This window comes from Chanodichthys erythropterus, chromosome 21, assembly GCF_024489055.1.
Source record: "Chanodichthys erythropterus isolate Z2021 chromosome 21, ASM2448905v1, whole genome shotgun sequence".
Lineage (NCBI taxonomy): Eukaryota > Metazoa > Chordata > Actinopteri > Cypriniformes > Xenocyprididae > Chanodichthys > Chanodichthys erythropterus.
This window is the reverse complement of record NC_090241.1, coordinates 15724263-15739526: the sequence shown is the minus strand read 5'-3', so window position 1 is coordinate 15739526 and position 15264 is coordinate 15724263. Positions and strand designations below refer to the sequence as shown.

Here is a 15264-nt window from a genome sequence, read left to right as displayed (position 1 = left end):
GCCAATTCAATAACAAATGCGTCTAAAGTTGTTGTCGTCGTCGTAGAATGTCTGTGTATATAATTTAACCTTGTTTGTATAGTGTGTATCTAACGTACTTAGCAAACGTTATCACAGTATTTGTGTTTGTAGTTTCAAAAAATTGCGCGAACGTTATCACAGTGTGTGTGTGTGTGTTGCACATCCATAATTGCAAAGGGGATGCGATTAAAACTCTATAAGTACATAAATGTATCAAATAACCATTCAGAGACGTCCTGCTCCATTCTCAATTGTGTTTCTTCTGCCGGAGTCTCTTCATCATCTGGGTCTGATTCCGGTTCAAACATGTACGGCTGAATGCCATACAAAACAGCGGGTCTCTCATTCTCAGCCATTCTGCTTCTACTGACTGTTTATTGCCATAGGTATGCAAGTTACGCCCTCATCCAAAGGCAGGGCGGGGATATGCAGCTCATTTATATTTAAGGTGGTACACACCAAAACAGCTCTTTTTAAAACAGGCCCCCAAAATGACATTTTCAAATGGTTATAATAAATTAACTGTGGGGTATTTTGTGCTGAAACTTCACAAATATATTCTGGGGACACCCAAGACCAATATTACATATTGTAAAAAGGGGCATAATAGGTGCCCTTTAACAGTACATTAGCAACATGGTAGCGAAACATTTAGAAAGACAGTTCACAAATATCACAAAAAATATCATGTTATCATGGATCATGTCAGTTATTATTGCTCCATCTGCCATTTTTCACTATTGTTCTTGCTTGCTTACCTAGTCTGATGATTTAGCTGTGCACATCCAGACGTCCTGCCCTTGTGTAATGCTTTGAACATGAGCTGGCATATGCAAATATTGGGGGCGTACACCCCGACTGTTACGTAACAGTCGGTGTTATGTTGATATTCGCCTGTTCTTCGGAGGTCTTTTAAACAAATGAGATTTATATAAGAAGGAGAAAACAATGAAGTTTGAGACTCACTGTATGTCATTTCCATGTACTGAACTCTTGTTATTTAACTATGCCAAGATAAATTCAATTTTTAATTCTAGGGCACCTTTAAGATAGAACCACTGAACTCACATGAACTGTTTCAAATATGTTTTAGTACCTTTATGGACCTTGAGAGTTTGAATGGCTTTGTTCTCAATAGATGCCTCACTGAGCCATTGGATTTCATCAACAATATCTTAATTTGTGTTCCGAAGAAGTAAGGGTGAGTAATAAATGACATTATTTTCATTTTGGGGTGAACAAACCCTATAAGCTGCTCTTTCCATAATGTAATAATGAAGAATTTGCAATATTGTAGAACTGTAAAATATTGTAAAGAGGGGCTGTCAAGATCCAAAAAGGAACAAAAAGGAAAAGGAAAAATGAACAAAAAAAGTAATGCAAACAGATACAGTATGTTCTGAAAGTTATATGATAGTCTTGTGTGAGAAACAGGCTAAAATTTGAGTTATTCAAAGAACATCTTGAGTTTGCATCTATTCAGATATGTTATGTCCAGATGCATTGCACCAGGATTGGCAACCCATGATCACCATCCTCTTTCACAGCAAGGAAAAAAAAAAAAAAAAAAAAAAAGAGCAGCTTTTCATGGTTTTCACTGCTGAAATTCTTACATGAGGGTGAGTAAATATTGATAGGATTTTTGGGTGAAGTATTCCTTTAATGAAGAGCTTAATGAAGACAGATACTTTGTGTCTGCTGCTTGAGTATGCAGACATGCTTCAACATTTACCACATGTGAAATGATTTAAGTGCTCCAGACATGGTTGGCGTGCACAAAACTTGAGTAATCTGAGAGGCTGTAGTCATTGATCACATCACAGAAAATGCAATTAAAGGAATAGTTCACCCATAAATTAAATTTCTGTCATCATTATACTGAGCTCAAATGTTGTTCTAAACACATAATTTAAATACCGAACTCACTGTTTGTGTTCCACAGAAGAAACTCAGTAATACAGGTTTAAAACAACAAGAGGGAGAGTAAATAATGACAGAAATTTTTATTTTTGGGTGAATTATCTCTAACAAAGACAAAATTAGATCATAGAAGAAAGTACTCTGAAGTATACAGATGTAAAATAATGTCTTGCAGAACCAAAAATCTGTGTAAATGACCTCTCTAAATGTCTCTGCCTGATCTCACCTTTACTGCCGCTCCAATAACAAACTCACAGATCACATGCAGATGGCCCTGTAAGAGCTCACAGCACTGAGATTGACCATAATGTGCAGTTCTGACTTTGCCATTTACAGGCAGTGGGCTTTAATCCCTTCAGTTCTGAAGACTGCTCTAGACGCAGTAGGGAGAAGAAAGGGACAGAGAGAGAAAGAGATGGCCATAAATCTGAATGACGGACAGGCTTATTGTTGCAGGGCTCTTGATGCAGAGTACATAAAACCAGGGCTACAAGTGGCAGAACACTCACCACAGGATGTGGACTTCTTGTCCAACAGCCTGACTCTGCGCGTCTCGTTTTTGATGCGGCTGTCCGTCTTGTCCACAAGCTGAGTAATGTCATCAATGATCTCTGAAATACACAACAAACCAAATCATTACAAAAGATCATTATTTGTAATTACTTCCAAGACTTTCAAATGTAATAAAACATTAAAAACAGTCTTAGCGCATGATCCTAGAGAGAGAAAACGTGATGTACAGAGAGAGCAGCAGGCGATATGTGAAAGTATTCTCCTGCCATTGTTTTGTGGTTATGTGGGATTTATAGTGGTCAGAAATGTGTGGTTTGTGTGTGTGCTGGTAGCTGTGGCTAAACCGCACACCATCTTAGGACTTAACGATTGTATTAGTAGGTCCTTGTTTGCCAACATCTGTATGATTACCATAAAAATATAGCCACAAGCGGCAACAATTTGTGTCTAAGCAGACTGGACCACAATTACAAAATAGGAAAAAACAGATCATGTGGATGCAATTGTTGTGGATTAAGTTATTTGATCAAAGTTACACAGTTCCGAGGATTTTCTTAAGTTACAGTGCCCCCTAGTTCCATAAAATGTGTCATGTATGTTTAGAAGATAGCACTCACAAGATAGGTTCCAAACTTTCCTGATCAAATGCTTGATTCCTCTGATGTCTAAGTTTAAGAAGTTTAATTAAGGTTTTACTTTGAGAGGATACAGGTCCATTGAGTCATTAACAGTCACACCTAAAAATAAATAAATAAATGGACTTGTTCTATGAAATGATTTGATAAATCAATTTGGTAATTTTTCATACAATTTCTAGCCTAAACGTTTCTTAACTTTTTGTTATGACCATCTCCAGATGATACATATCAAATGTTATAGGAATCAGAAATAAAATGATTTGAAAAAAAAAAAGAAAAAAAAAAAACTGCATTTTTATAGGAGGATATTTTTTAAATGGATAGTTCCGGCCCTTGATTCTGATTGGTTGAGCCGTGGTCGAAGCAATTGTAAAATTCCCCAAAGCATCCAGCTGACCATATTACATAAGTATCGCTGCGCCACTGACTATGTTGCTGTGTCTGTCTTAGCAACCACTCTTAGCAATGTAAATATATGTTTGTTCTCTATTGATTTTGTTCACTGAAGCTTACTGCATTATGTAGAAGAGTATTGTGAGAGAGATAGATCGAGTGACAGTGTGTATTAACTGCATTCAAATTTAGCATTTTCCTTCAGGTCAGTCCTATGTTCATTATAAAAATCCATTTGAATGTCTGCTGCGATCTTGTCCTTTTAACATTTAATGGTTTTTCCTGTGCCCTGCTGACACTGACAGTGCTAGTCAAAGCATTTGCGTCTTGTTCATGGTATTGTTCAGTGTTCACAACAAGTTTCAATATAAAAGTCTTTGTGACTGAGTGACTTGCTCATAAAAACAATCTTTGCCCCCATCTAACGGCGTAATAAATGTAACTTCTCTTGCTGGGGCTACATTATATACTCAGGAACTATTTTGTTTTTCGGCGGAAGGAAGCCTTTTAATGATTTTTGATTCATTAAAGTTGCATTGATATATTTTTTTGACTTTAATATTTGTATTGTGTGGTACCGTTTTATAAAAGCAATAAGCCCAGTGAAGCCGTGATTTACAGTGAATTTGTAACAGCTCTGTGTCGTACCTAACAACGCCCCTTAGATGTTATAAATTCACTGTAAACAACGGCTTCTTGGGGCTTATTGCTTTATTATAATGTCCAAATGAGATATCCCAAATCCCAAATCCCCCAAACTCAGTAATATAGTCCCACTATTCTGCAAGTATATTGTGTGTGTGTAACCAAAGGTCACGGGTTCAAGACAAGTCTAAGTACAGGAAATGTAGGTGAAGGGAGTGAATGAACAGCGCCCCCTTCCACTCTTATTACCCACAACTGAGGTGCCCTTGAGCAAGGCACCTAACCCCCAATCGTTTCCCGGGGCGCCGCAGCAAAAATGGCTGACCACTGCTGTGGGTGTGTGTTCAATATTCACTGCTTTGTGTGTGCACTTGGATGGGTGAAATGCAGAGCACAAATTCCTATGGCTACACGTCACATCACTATTTTGATATCAGTAGGACCATACTACTTAGGTCTTTGGGATTTATGGACTGACACACAAAGGGCCCTATCTTGCACCCAGCGCAATTGACTTTGTACACCGACGCATGTGTCATTCCTATTTTGCACCCGCGCAAAGCGCGCTTTTCCCTCCACAGAAGCACGTCGCTAAACTAGTGAATGAACTTGCGCTCCCTGGGCGGTTCAGCGCAAAAAAGGAGGCGTGTTCCAGCGCAAACAATCCCTGGTGCTTTTTTGCTGTTCCATTAAACAATTGCGCCACTGACCAGAAAAAACCTAGTCTAAAGTCAGTGGCGCGTTCATTATGCTATTTTAAGGGCGCATGCTTGACCATAATGTATAGCGTGCACAACGCGCATACACTTTGCTCATGTAATCTACACAGATGCAACAGTTATTTTTGCAAATCATATGTTACACTAAAAAAATATTAACACATGAGATGAAGGAAATCATTGTGGTGTGCCACGAAGATGTGAAAAAACCTGTTTAACCGACGCTATTTTGGGTGGGTTTCTCCCATCCCCATACAAAACAACTTCTCTGTCTTTCACTGCTCTTACAAGAACATCAGTCTCCTCGGCTGTGAACCGCTCCTGGCGTGCGCCTGGTAAATACGCCATAATAATAGCAATCCATAATGGAACTTGCGCACCTGCTTTTAAAGGGAATGTTGGATTACGCTCTGATTGGTTTATTTCACGTTATGCCCAAACCACACCTATGAATAATGAAGCTACTTCAGACCAACCCATTTTAGATTTGCGCCGGGCGCAAGAGCCATTTATCCCGCCGGGAAAATAGCAACAGCGCCGAGACCCGCCCACAAAGTTACTTGCGCTTCGCGCTTTGACACTTGCATTTCAGATCGTTAAAATAGGGCCCAAACTCTTTCAGAGGAACAAACACAACTGATTAAAGTAGCTTTGGTGCATTTCCTGGAATAGTAGGGTCAAGTACTAAAGTTTATAATCTACTTTCTCTATCTGGGAGAAAATGATCTGAAATGATACAGACAACACCTCACTCCTTCTGATGAATGTCAAAGCTCCTTACTCACTGTGCTTTTTAAAATTTTATTTAAAAGGTGGTAGAAAGAGGCAGCAGAGTTGATGGAATGGGATCAGGACACAATGTGTCATAGATATATATTTAACAAATCTTTAAAAATACCTGTAATTAGCTAAATCAATACATAACATAAAATGTTCTACATTTCATATACAGTAATACTACCAATCACTAGAACTGTGCTATACTGTATTTAAATGACTAACCATCTGTATTATGATTTGCTGTGTTTTTCTGTCTGTTTCAGAGTCCTGGAACTAATCCACCATAAATTAATTTTTATGAGGTCAGATTTATCCTAGAAAATATAAGACAGTAGGGACTGAACATCATTGGGCAGTGTGCCATTGAGAATTCCCCATGCATGACAGTGTGTTGTAGCCATCAGCATCTCAACAGGGCAACATACAACACAATTTATATCACTGAACATGGACATTCTCACTCAAGATTATATTGTAATATAATATTAGTGTTTTGAAATCGGCCATCACTAGATATTGATAAAAAGTTTTTTTTTTTTTTTGGTGCACAAAAAATATTCTCGTCACTTTATAATATTAAGATTGAACCACTGTACTCACATGAACTGATTTAAATATGGTTTTAGTACCTTTCTGGATCTTGAGAGAGGAAGTACCCTTGCTGGTGATGCAGGCCTCACTGAGCCAATGGATTTCATCAAAAATATTTTAATTTGTGTTCCGAAGATGAACAAAGTTCTTAGGGGTGTAGAACGACATGAGGGTGAGTAAAAAATTACGTTATTTTCATTTCTGGGTGAACTAACCCTTTAATGTATTTAATAATGTTACTTTAATAGCTATCACTTACATGCAACATGGAATACAAAAATCTGCATACATGTCCCATACCTCTTCTTGTGTGGAAGATATGCAAAGGCACAACATGTAAAATTTCCTTAAAAATACATAAATGTGCATGGTGCAGTGTGATGAGTTTAGAGCTTTGACTAAGTTTGCTGAGAAACCTTTGAGACTTTCCAACTGCATTTTTAAGTCTAAATCTATTATGCACATTGGTACATTAACTTTGTATCACACGCTTGAGAAATACTGTGTAGAACCACCATCAGAACAGCATCTTCTCATTTTCTTTAAGCTGTTGAAATGAGCAGAATGTGAACTTCAGAGCAAAAAAATGCAGCATCTGACAAACAAAAACAAACAAACAAACAAATCTATATTATATATATATATATATATTATATAATATATATATATAAAATTATATAATATATATACAAAACTATATATATATATATATATATATATATATATATATATATATATATATATATATATATATATATATATATATATATATCAACTTAAGCACAAAATCCCACGGATCATTATGGAATATGTCCAATACAATTTTATTTATGATTAAATAGAAAGTTAATTGGCCGTTTTGCTTTGGTGTAGATCTAGCTGTGTGGCTTCCCTCCACCCTGCTCTAAAAACACTAACCTTGCTGAAAGGCTCTTTCCAGAGTAGAGAAAGAATGAGTGAAAGAAATAAAACAGATTGAGAAATAAAAGGAAATAATGAAACGGGAAGAAAAGGGAGATTAATGAGAAAAGGGCTAAAACAAAAAGAAAGGACAAGGAAAAAGGAGCAAGAGTGAACAGGTTGACCTGTATATGGACTTTGAGGTAGAGCAGAACGCACACTTGAACAGAAACCATGACTGTAAAAACGAGCAGCTTAATGACAGATTTTCAATACCTAGAAGCAGCGAGCTGGATGTAATTCAGTAGAAACGGGAAGTTGTACGTTTTTTTCTTCTGCTTGCTGCCATCAGCCTGCCAACTCAAATAAGCCTTGCTCCACTGTGCAACAAGCTGTTTTGATGAAGCTTGATGAAGAAGAATCTCCAACACATTTCAGACTCTGATACAGAAGCCAAAACAACCGTCACTCACAGCATTACTGTTATTGGTGGAAAGAGTGGAAGGACCAAAGGTTATGTATATAATGTGTCGTGTCAGCTGATAGGTACAAAAAGATATAAATCAAGAACCAAAATGAAGCCAAAAAACACCAATGGAAACACAATACCACTAAGAACTGCAGATCAAGGCATATTTTGAAATGCATTACGGTGATTTTACCACAGGTGAATGTACGGTCAAAGCAGACTTCTATTCATTTCCATTAAAACACATGCGAATAAGGACAGTGGAAACAAAAACATATGTGTGGAAGTTACGCCTTTTGCTTTGTAACAAATTTGTATAACGAAAAGTTGTTTGACCAATAGAGTATCAAAACCTTACAGATTAACCTTCGGATACACATAAAGAGCATGCATATGTTGTGGAAGGAATAAAATATCTTATAAAATATATATTATAAAATATTAATGAAAATATATATTGAAAACTATAAAATATATGTATATAAATACATTTTATATAATTTAATATAACAATAACAAATATAATAACAAAGTTAATTATATCTAGCTTTGGAATATTTCTACAAGGATGGGGAGAACACATGACCACAGAGACCTGGCCAGAGGCATGTGGTTGGATGGAGATGCAGGTTTCCTGGCTGCGTTATAGACCAAGAACAGGTTCATGAGTATTAATTTGGCAGCTCTAGGAAGAGATCTGAACACATTTCTGAAGGACGAAAGCCAGTTTGGCAGCAGAGTTTTGATTACGGTCAAAAATGACAGATGTAGTCAGAGGTCAAAAAGTGAAAGTTTTTTCACTTTTCTTCTTCTGAATATCACCCAGTTGCAAATGCGTACTTCAGTTTCATTAAAAGAATGTTCCAATTTCAAAGTTAAAGCTGTAGGATAAACTTTTTGTGGTTAAAGAAAACAAAAACAAAAATCCGTTATTGAGCAAGTACATAAAGTATCAGGTTCCTATACCTTACCCTGAATTACAAAGGTAAGCTTATAAAAATGACTAATAATTTGAGCTGATGGGTCCAATTTCGAGGGAAATGTCAATTTGAGGTCACTCAACTTTGTGTGGTTACGTCACATCCGTAAAGTAGAAGACCTGGCTACTATGTGGCGTGTGCTTAGGATTCAGTTGCTTGGAAAGACGTTACCTCTCATTTGTTTCATATATATTACATAATCAGAGAAAATTTGTTTTCAATTTTAATTGGTTCCCTTAAAAGTAGACATTTCAAGCTTTCTATATACATTATTCTCATGAATGTGTGGCAAGTATACACTGAGTTTTGGTTCATTTTTTTGACGTGCACTTTCAAATGATGTATTACTCTTATCTGCATGACCAAAAATTACAGAGTATTTTAATTTCTTCTCACTGTTATCAGGAAAAAAATCCAAGTGAACACACCAGTGTGTTCGGCAACCCTAGACGGTTAAACTTGTCATCTAGATGGTTGATTTTAATCTAAAAAGGTCTAAACGGCAATCATCATGGACATCTGTGGAATCACCTGCAGTCACATTTTGGCACAGGCTTTGCAAACAGACTTTTACGATATGGACTCGACAGTAATTCAACAATATGTAAGTAACAATTTTACTTCTACTGTTCTAATACCTGATCTGATATGTAATGATTCATGTACAGTCAGATGTTCTTTGTCTGTGTCAGTAAATCAAACCAGTGAATGGTCAACTTCACGTTGTTTCTCCTAGTAGGATGAAAATAATCTGTTATTTAAACAGTGATTAAATTATATAAAGAAAATGATCAAAGAACACTCCCTTTGCGATCGTTAGAGCGATCAATCAAACAGCGCGAGACTATCAGTGACTGAGTTCTGGACACGTGCCAAAACTCCCGTTTTATTCAACAAAACTTAGTTATATTTCTTAGTCACTGTTAGTGACGATGAAAGCATTTGTTAGTGTGCAAGTGTTACACAGAGGAGCAGTGCGAAACGCAATCCACATAAAAAAAAACCTCTGCAAGTAACTTGAAATTTTATATTTCAAACAGAGATGGCGATAGAGAGGCAAAAGCAGCTTTAAGCTCTATTAACAGTTGTATAACTACTAGTAGTATATAGTGTAGCAATAGTTTGTTAAACAATCAGTAAAAGATCAGTCTCAAAAGAATAATTCATAAGTCATTTACATTTATGCATTTACCAGGACCTTCTATCCAAAACAACTAAAAAAAGTACAGTTAAAAAAATAAAAAAAATAAATAAATAATAAATAAGAAAAAAAATAATTTACATCAATTTCATGCCATTCCAGATGTATATAACTTTTTTATGGTGAGCATCTGTTGGGCTAGTTTTTGCAGTGAGTTCTACGCGATGGTGGCAGTTCACATGATGAATCAAAATTGGCCCGTTGTTGAGAGAAATCACTCTGATTGGCTAAAATTTTTTGTGTTTATCTGAAGAAAGTCATACATCTGGGATGGCATGAGGGTGAGTAAATGATGAGAATTTTCATATATAAATATTTATAAAGTGTTCAAGCTCTACATTTTATTAGCGTATGCATTTCCTAGACCTTGAACCCATGACCTTGGCATTTCTAGCACCATGTTTTACCAGTATGCTTCGGACATCTCTACTTCTATGAGAAAGTTCTACTCTGATGAATTCTCAAACACAAATAAGAGCTATGGTGGATGTCAGAATTTTCAATGAATACTAACATAAATTTCTGTTTATTTTGCACCGATTCTCTTGCTGCACTACCACTTTTATGCTACTATTATAGAAAGTCATTTGAATTTGGAACGCAAGGAAGAAAAAGAATTTTGGATCATATATTTACAACTTGTAAAGAACCCATGACATTTCTTAAAGGACATTACTTACTTGAGCTGAGACTCTCTAAGCTGCACGTTCATGTTGCACCACAAAACCTCTAAAGCAAAGAACTGCCACATATGGCTTAACTTGAGGCTGTGCATGTGGTAAGAAAAAATTAGCGTGTCCACCAGGGGGTCCAGAGACCACAAATGTGGACAAAGACACGGAAATCATTTCAATAATGAAAAGCATCATGTGAAAAAGACATACAGCAGATTAATGGAGGAGATGAGACACATAATGAGAGAAAGTATTCAAGAGTGTCAAAGAAAAACAGACATAACAGACAGAAGCAAGTGCCCCAAACATAAGGTAAGATTTAGCTTCAGTCTCTCATAATAGCTCAGTAACTCTCTACTGGCAGGAGTGGACTCATGGGAAAACAGGCCTGCTTGCCTGCCTACCGGTTCCCCTCACACAAGCTTGCCATTCCAGTGACATAATTCTCCATTTCCGAACTCAGTGTTTGCATAGATATGACAGCTGCCTTCGCTGGCTCTGGCTGAAACTATCAGCCACATAACAAAGCAGAGCCTGTTACAAGCAAGGGCTGTTTATTTAAAATGCTATTACACTGAATAAACCTCTAAACCCATATTGTGGAGCACAGACATGTGTATTCACACACATACTCACATGGGTCAATGACAAATAAGAGTGTTTCGCAATAAAGAAAAATTATTATTATTTTTATTTATTTATTTTAAATCTAGTTTAAACTACAGGCACAAAGTTATTTTCTATTAAGTTGGTTTCATAGGGTTTGAAAAAAATGTGTTATTTAAGAAAACTAAATTGAATAATAATGTCATGTGGTGTAACCATCAAGTTAAATAAGTAACAACATATTTTTCTGTCAACGTGTATTGACATACACATCTTAATCATTATTTTCATTAAATGTAAAAAGGTCAAATTATCTGATATTTTAAGAGATCTGCTGACTTCCTCTCTATAACAATATTTCCTGTTTTATTTCTTTCTGTATGTTTCAGTATGCTAATTGTACCACGAGTTTATGTGCATGAACTGCATTTTTTATGTATTTTGTACAAATTAATGGATCTCTACAAAAAGTATGAATGTCACGTTATTGACCTGTTTGTGTACATGCAACGCATATGTAGACATTCACTAAAATATATGTTCATTCATGACTCTCAGGCATTCATGAGGGTCAGAAGTGTGAAATTTGGCCCACAAACACCAATAAATATTTGAGGATATCCTAAAGTCCACACTGCACGTGATGCTGTAAAAACGTGAGCCCTCAGAGAGAGACACCAATCAGACACAGATGTTCTCGCATATGACCTCATGTATGCATTTTCTTTCTCACCATCCTGCCGTCATCTCGAACACTTTAGGCCGCCCCACCTCCAGACCCATTAGAGCAACCATCTTTCTCTAAACAACCGGTCTTGATTAGCTTTCATTCACCACCAGATGCTTTTCACAAGGACAAACCAAAGCAGTTAACAGGTCCATTTCATACCTGTTTGTAATGTGGAAGGGGACACTTCCGATTCTGGGAATAATAGAGGGGAGTGATTTGCTCTTGGACCTGAGCCGCCTTTCCAGGCGCTAACTGCCAATCGTTTGTAAAAGTCACTGCAAATCCTTCCGAAAGGCGGTATGCAAAGGAAGGGTGGATGTTGACAATCCGTGTCCTGTCCTGTCCTCACTGCCAGCTCTCTCCCACTCTGTCTGTCTCTCTCAGCTTACAGCAAGCAATTCCAGTGTTCCCGCTCTATTCCCAAAACAGAGTCTTCCAGCAGTGACTCACTGGAGAGATTCCTCTGCATTCAAATCTGTTTCCTATAAATTAGTCTCTGTTATCAGAATATGTCTCACGCTATGGCCTGCTCTTGTGCCTTACTTACAGGGAGAAAGTATTTGAGCTGTTAATGAGTTTCCTTTTAAAAGGCCAGCTTGTGGCTGCTCTCATCTTACAGATGTTGTTTCAAAGATCACAGCAAGGTGAAGTGCATTGTTACATTTAATAATTCCCAAAAGTATATGTCTATTACTTACTGCAGACTCAGTACAGGTTGTTGCAGTTCATTTTAAAACAAAATGTTGGCAAACAGAAAATACTTGGCTGAAACAAAAATAAAAAAAAAATATTTACAGTGAAATCGTTTTGGAGGGCTGAAATCAATGACCAAAACAGTTTCATTAGCGCAGATTTTTGCAAGTTTTGACTGTCAAAAATAAATAAATAAATAAATAAAAAAGCATGTCACTTTAAACTTTAAAGCTTTAATTTTGGTTTTGGTGTTTCGATGAAAATAATAATAATAATAATTTTGGTTCATCACTAGTATTAATGTGGAACTATAATTTATTTTAGACTAATATGCACTTAAATGATAAGTTTGCTGATTTTCAACCAGCTTTGTATTGTTACAATTTTGTTCACAATTATACTGTATGTCCTTTAACAGTGTTTACGCTTTCTCTGCATTGTGCACCCAGATATTTCTGTTTATTTGTCAGCAAAAGTCCACTAGATGATGCAAAATGCATCATTTTGCATCATCCAGTGGACTTTTGACAGCTCCATGGCTTTTGTTAAAACTATGCATTTTTGTATTCTGGCCCATGGACAGTTGGATTGACAGATGGGCGGTGCCAAAATCAAAAGTGCATAATGGCTGTTAAAGTTTTTTGCAAAAGGTAATGCCACAGCCATTTTTCTCTGTTTTCTCAAGTCATCTAGTCACGCATTTCAATTTTTTCCATGTTTACTGGCTGCATAGACAACCAAGTTTTATTAAAAGCCCATCTGCCCAGTGGTGACTTCCCCCATCAATATGGAGACTAAACTCAAAGGACAACATAAAACCCCAATCTTGCAGTACAGCAGCACTGTATCATGGGAGAGGTTGTGAGCTAGCAAGTCGTTTGTGATTCTTTTAGAATCATTCATACACTGACCATCATGACTCTGTGTTTGGAATTGGAGAATTGGTTGAATGAATGATTCAATGACTCATCAAGACAATTGCTTGGTGACAACTATTGACTTAAAAGCAACCTGTAGAAACAGCCGCTGAATGAATCAATTTGTGAATAGATTCAAAAGAATCAAATCACTGAAAGGAATCCCCACCACTACTGTGGGCAGAACAGCATCTGTCTGCTTGCGTGTCTGGGACACAGGACATTTCTAAAATGCTGGGATCTATCACAACTCTCTGGGAGAAATTTACCCCACTCTCCCCATATGCCCCACAGGAAGGCTGACCTGCAGCCATGCAACTCTGCCAGGGAGCCTGTCACGAAAAATGTCACTCTGAGAAACCCGTACCCCCCTTTTTCTTGCAAAGCTGCTGCCGTGGTAGTAGAGTCCGCTGGGTTGCATGGCTGTGGTGGCTCATGTGGTATCTGCAGTAAAGAGATCAATGTGGAGGATGGTTCAAAAAATTAAACACCCCCAACATATACACTGAAAGAAGACAAATGAAGTAATGTAATGAAAACTATTTATTTAATTTTATTTTTTTTACTCACAAACAGCACAGCATAACTGCAACAGCAGACTGGCATTGTGCTGTCAGACTAACATATCTGCTGAATAGCATAGCTGTGGTTCTATACAAAAATGAATAAATAAGTGATTTCAGGGTTTCAACAAGGACTATTTCCCTTTAAAAAAAAAAAGCCATAAATTATAAAATGATTATCAGGACTTGGTCATTGGAAATTACAAATTTTATAAAATCACAAATTATTACAAATTTTATTTACATGAGGACATGGACCAAAGTTTCATCCAAATCGTAAGGAACAGGTAAGACTTTTTTCATACTTGAAACAGAAATTAAGATATTTTTTAATAATATCTGAGAGATTTCTGACCCTCCACTGAAGGTCCATTCCATCAAAAGATGACACTTCAAATAGTTGATAAAGAGATCATAAAACATGAATCAAGTGGTTTAATCAAATTCTTCTGAACACGGTCGCTTTATTTCATAAAGATTTAATTCATGATTTTATTCCCCCTCCCCCAAAAAATTATCAATGCACATACATAGAGCAGATTAAATAAAAGGAAGCTCAAACTTGTGCTTGATGCACCATATCCAGTGAAGTTTCTTCTAGCATCACGCAAGCATGTTTGAGAATCAGCAAGAACCAATGGTTTGTTCTTGCACATCAAGCAAGTGTGGTTAAGCTGCTGTTGACCATTTTTGATACACTGTATATATTTGCGTTGATCAATATTTATATGTGAATAAAAGCCTACATTGAAACGGTTTCATCATATTATAAAGCAAACCATGTCTGTTCAGAAGATTTGGACCATTTGGAATGAGATTGAGATTTGGAATCGATTTAACCAGTCGATTCATATGGATTAGTGTCACAATATCTTTATGAACTTTTTGAAGCGTCAAAGTTTTAGTGAAATGCACTTTGAATGGAGGGACATATTTTATTAAAATATTTTACATTTTCAAAATTAACAAAAGTCTTAGGGGTTTGGAATGACATGAGGGTGAGTAACAAGCCTTAAAGCAGCCTCTTTTTTTTTTTTTGTGTATTTTTCTTTTAACGTATAGTTAAACTTCAGATGCAAACAATAGTACCAAAACTCTACAGTGATGCTTAAGCTTACAGTGTGCATACTGTACCTTGTTAATATGGGTGCTGCTTATATATAATAATACAATGCTGCTTTTGTGTGCGGTATAAATGCCTAAGAGCTGATGCAGACAGGAGCACTGTGGTTTCTTCCTACCACTGACATCCATTAAAAAGGGTCATCCATGTCAACGACTGTGGTAAGATTAACTGTTGTAGAACAGGCA

General features: G+C 36.6%; 1 protein-coding gene across 1 annotated transcript in view; it reads right to left on the bottom strand.

The window, feature by feature from the left end:
• stx8 (syntaxin 8) overlaps window positions 1-15264 on the bottom strand; it is a 74290-nt gene that overhangs the window by 8949 nt on the left and 50077 nt on the right. Inside the window, exon 7 of the mRNA XM_067372852.1 lies at window positions 2451-2552. Within this exon, the coding sequence (XP_067228953.1) occupies window positions 2451-2552 (102 nt within the window). The remainder of the gene's footprint in view (window positions 1-2450; window positions 2553-15264) is intronic.